Genomic DNA, 4,945 nt, shown 5'->3' with positions numbered 1-4,945 from the left:
GGGACCTAATTTCCGAACCCTCGGGGCCTAAACAACCCCGAGGCAAATACCCTCTAGCCTCTCCCTGTCGCCGACCGCAATCCTAGACATATCCCTATCCTATGGACCCAACTGTCGAACCCACGGAGTCTTAACAGCTCCGGGGGACCTGGGAACCGAGTGAAACCCACGGAGATTCAGCTGCTCCGTGAGAGAGAATTGTTAAACCCGCGGAGCTTAAACCACTCCGGGGTCAAAGAACCGAGTCTATCAGAGTCCTCCACCGAGAACTCAAGCGGAGCTGTGCCTGGAAAGCTGACCAGCCTACACCGCGACCACCTTGGGTGTAAGTAAATAATCTTTTCAATCAACCATTACGCCTCCGTGACTGATTCTAGCTCGGGCGTACCATACCGCGCCGCGGTTTTCTCCGGCCCCGCGTGCCTGGGCTGCTGGCCACAGCCTGTGTGCACAAAGACGGGCCCGGCTCGCCCCCGAGATCGGAAGCCGGCCTGCACAAACTGCACTTCCAATTCAATGGCTTTTGAAGAGAGATACCAAGGCAGAATCTAGCTTTTGAGTAATGCTGCCCATCAAGGAGCAAAAGTAATGAAAGTTAGAGAGAATAAGAACAGCAGGAGGGAAAAGAATTTATTACGTTTTTACAAGCTGAAAAATAATAATTAAAAGAGATGACAATACCATGACAATCAATTATCATTCTGACCCCAAAAGAAAAATAATCAACATGAACAACAGCATAACAGGAAAGCACATGCCCTCTCAAAGTGTTGAGTGCCCTGTCATAAAGCTGAAATAGTGCACCACAAAGAATAATTTAGGTAACATATGACAAAGCTATAAATACGCCCTGGAGAACGCAACAGCTGCTTTGTTTCACATAGTTCCATAGTCTCTACAGGTATTTTGTTAAAAATTCTTTTTCTGCTACTACAGATTTAGAACATTATTAAGTATGCCAGATGCTCATGTTATTAGATCATTCTCAATCTGTTCATATATCCTAGAAGATAAGGCAAAGAGAGACCTACCCAATTTCTCCTCACTGACCTGCGCACACCCACTGTAAAAGAACACTGCATAAAACACACCCAAGTGACCATCATCCAGCAAACTTTTGACAGACTAGAATTCTACCAAGGTTTTATTCAAGATGAGACTGAACACATATCATCAAACTCCCTATATTTTTAAACAAGTAACTAACCACAATAATGCAGCTGTGACAGATAAAAATTAATTAAGCTTGCTCCCATATGTCAGTGACTTGAGCAAAACACAACCAAGACCTTTATCCTAAAGAAAAGCAGGGCTTGTTTTTGCATAATCCATAGCTGCCGCACAAAATTAAACGTAATAATAAAATTAATCACTGTATCCAATTATACCATCAGCGTAAAAAGAAATGCCATTTCTGTCTGGAAACTGTGCTACTAGATTCAAGGAACACCTGAGATTATAACTAAAAAGATAATAGAAGGTAAGGGGACGGCTCCTCTTTTTTTAGTTTTCCTTTTGCATCCAGTAAAAATTTGTGCATTGGGTTCTTCTGCTTGGCTTTTTGACAATGTGACTGTAAAGCCATAAAAGTTGGCAAAAGAACTGAGAAGAAATAGTAACTATTTTCAGGTACCCAAAGTGTATGGCAGCGCCCTCAAGGCACGCAAGCTAATTCTGTGCATGCTAGCTCTGGAACAAAAAATAAGGCAGACGCTTTCCTGCTTAGGCTAATTAGCTTCCCTGGGAAGCAGGTCTGATTTGGTCAGATGCAGCACCACATATTAACACAGCGTTACTGCTTCTCGTTATGGACCTAGCATGTTCACGCTTGGCTCAAGGCATCTAGTACAACCTTTAAATCACTTTTAAATGACTTAATCAATTTAAGGGTTATAGAGTCCCCGTAAACACACAAAAAAAAGGTTAACCCTTTATCTAGTCTTGCCTTCTTCCTCATTATTCAGTAGATGAAGAATAGAGCATCGGAACCTCTAGCTTTACTAGTGATGGAACAAACATTCAAAATTTAGAGGCGCTATCTGCCTAACTACTACTTTCTTCCCTCACTTCTGGAGTCATCAATGAACCAATGTATAAAGTTACTCTTACATATTGGATCTTTGTAAACTTTCAAGCCACATTTTATTGGCTACATAGAAGCCTTCATTTTTTTTGGATTTCTGAAATATATGGAGGAAAGAACAAATGTGGTTGTCTCTGAAACTTTTAGGAAGGATGTTAAATTTACAAAGAAAAATAAAAAATTCCACTTCAGTACATATTAAGTACCCAGACAAAGGCAAACATATGGCACAAGGACAATTAAAAGTATGTGCACGTGTGTCTGTGTGTAAACTCTGTTTGAGTTTCCTTAATATGCAAAACAGAACTAGTTTACATAAATCCAAGATTCACAACCACCAAGGAAGCCTCAAAGAGAATGGTTCTACCATGGTATTTAATTACAGCTCTGTGGGACAATTCAAATTTAAGCCTTGCTTTTAATAAAAAATAAGTAATGTGCTGTACAGAATAAAACAATGGAATTTATTTTAACTTGATTGGTTTTCACAAGCCTCAAAAGGAAGCCAAAACAAAACTTGTGTGCATATAATACATAAGTTGACACACACAGACAAGTCCAACAAAGATGTTTTGATATTTATCTGTTATTTACACATACACAAACAGATCTGGTTTATGAACACAGCCTAAACTGTACCAGAAATACAAATGATGGAATTAACAAAACTCCAGTATGCCTACAGAATAAAGCATCGTCTTGTACAGTGAGGATGCATAAAACACCTGCAGTGTAGGGAGATATATTCTTTTCTGTTTAATTTGCATATAATAGACAGACTACAACACTGCAATCCACATATTAATTCATATTGATGATATCGTACAAAAAAAATAAATCAGTCATGGATACACGTATGGCATAATACTCATGGATTAGGATGACAGCGTTAATACTATTAGTTGCAAAACTACCAGCAGAGTCAGGGGCAAGAGATGTTTTGTTTGCAGATACAGAAGACTGGATTCTTGCAGGGTAGATGGGAGAGGAGCAGAGGCCAAGGATGTAAATTGTGAGGAAGTGCTAGTGTGTAAACAAGCAGAATGTAATTATTCATCATTAACTGTTCACTCTGTGAGCCAGACACTGCACTGGAGATTTGGGGAGCTATTTTTTTTTCTGGGCCAGTTCCAACAAATTTGGGCCTTGCATAATACTCCTGGGCCCACAACTGCAATACCCAGAATTCAATGCTTAACTGCAACACCCAGAATTCAACCTCCCTCCACCAATCAGAAATTCCCGTGCCAGGCAAATAGAGGCTAAGGGAAAGCACAGATGAAAACAGTGAATTCTGGAAAAAGTCAAGACAACTTGTATTCCTGGGGAATATCAGCACTTAAGCTGGCTACAAGTTAACCATCCAAAAACTCACCAACCATGTAGAGCAACTCATGTTGGATCCCAGAGCAGGAATTGTTGAGCTATAATCTATGGATTTCTCTGAACACTTAGAAATATTCTGAACTTGCCATGGACACATATACTGAAATTTGGGGGAAGCACAAGGAAACACAAAAGGAACTTGAACAATACTGGCTGTTGACTTGTCTTCTACCTTTGCAACTTTGTCACCTAACCAGTTTGATCCCCCTTTACTCTTCCCATTTCAAAAGCAGGGTAACAATGGGCAGGTGAGTGGGGCATAAGCCCCAGGTGCTGCCCGGGGAAACCTTACCCTCCCTTCCACCACAACACCCTGCATCTTCCCTGCAGTGGCTCCAGCTCCAGTAGCAAAGAGGACAGAACAGTAGCAGCAGTGCATGCTGTAGGAAAGGAGTGGGCAACCTGTGGCATGAGTTGCCTCTGTGTAAGGCATATGGCATATAGGGCAGGGAACAGAAAGCAAACAGATCAAGCAGAGAGCACAGGGTAGGAAACAAAAAGCAGAAGAGACTGGACAGGGAGCAGAAAGCACAGCAGCAGATTAGACAGCAGAAGGGAATCAGAGTGCCACTTGGGGGAGGCTGTGGAGCTAATTGGTGACACCTGCCAAAAAGGCTGGCTTCCACTGGAGCACAAGCCTCAGGTTTGCTGCTGCATGGGGGAGAGCAGGGAGGAGATGATGTCACCTCCTTTTTTCTGCCATGGGAAATTAGTGTCAGCTGCAAAAGATGACACCCCCCTCTCCCCTCCCAGCCCACAGCATCAAACTTCTACCTACTGTAGGGGGGGGGGAAGGTTGTGAAAGGGGAGCTTCATTAACAGAAGCAGCTAACAGACAGCAGAATTGTAGAATAAGGGATAGCTTGATTGGTGGAACATCAAAACCATAGAGGGTTATTAACACCTGTGGAATGAGTTCAGAAGGGATCAGGTAGATGATAATGAGACATTAAGTCAATTGACTACCTCAGTCTGCTTCTGGTCTACCTGACTAGAAATGCTGCTGCCACTAACAGGAAGTTAGTTTTAAACTTTGGATGGAGCAGAAATCAAAGGGAGAAGGAGGGTGCAAGTGGACCAGTGCACCACCCCTGGATCCACTCCCAGCAGATTACATTAAAATCTATTCAGTGAACTGCACAGAAGCATAAAAAAAAAGCAGGGGGGGGGGGGGAAAAAGAGGGCAGTCTTTGGAGCTCCAAGTAAACTAGCAGGGGAAAGGTTTGAGAGGGTTGTTTCCTATTCCGTGACATGTCTGCAGCACCCCATTTTCCCCCAAGATCTGGCAAAGCGCCATATCTTCGTTGTCTGTGGGACCTCACAGGGGTGTACAGCTGCAGGCATGGAAGGGGCCAACAGCCAAGGGTGGCCCCAGGGGCTTCCAAACAGATGGTTTGGCTCTTCTCCCCACCCTCCCCCCAAAATATTTGTTTTTATCCCCCTTCAAATGCTTATTACCCCCAGCCAACCCCCCCC

General features: G+C 43.0%; 1 protein-coding gene across 6 annotated transcripts in view; it reads right to left on the bottom strand.

Annotated features, from left to right (window-relative positions):
- The window catches only part of FARS2 (phenylalanyl-tRNA synthetase 2, mitochondrial), a 424,763-nt gene that overhangs the window by 418,600 nt on the left and 1,218 nt on the right, over positions 1-4,945 (bottom strand). For 2 of the 6 annotated variants that reach the window (XM_025205986.1, XM_025205988.1), the window contains exon 2: positions 3,459-3,569. The exons of 3 other annotated variants lie outside the window; for them this stretch is intronic. In XM_025205986.1, coding sequence (XP_025061771.1) covers positions 3,459-3,566 — 108 coding nt within the window. In that variant the 5' untranslated portion in view covers positions 3,567-3,569. Of the gene's footprint in view, positions 1-3,458; positions 3,570-3,761; positions 3,782-4,945 lie in introns of those variants that run through there. One more of the 6 variants, XM_025205987.1, reaches the window with a different exon arrangement.

The sequence above is a fragment of the Alligator sinensis genome, unplaced genomic scaffold (genome assembly GCF_000455745.1).
Source record: "Alligator sinensis unplaced genomic scaffold, ASM45574v1 scaffold220_1, whole genome shotgun sequence".
NCBI classification, from domain to species: Eukaryota; Metazoa; Chordata; order Crocodylia; family Alligatoridae; genus Alligator; species Alligator sinensis.
The sequence above is the reverse complement of the archived record's forward strand: the minus strand, read 5'-3'. Positions and strand labels throughout refer to the sequence as shown.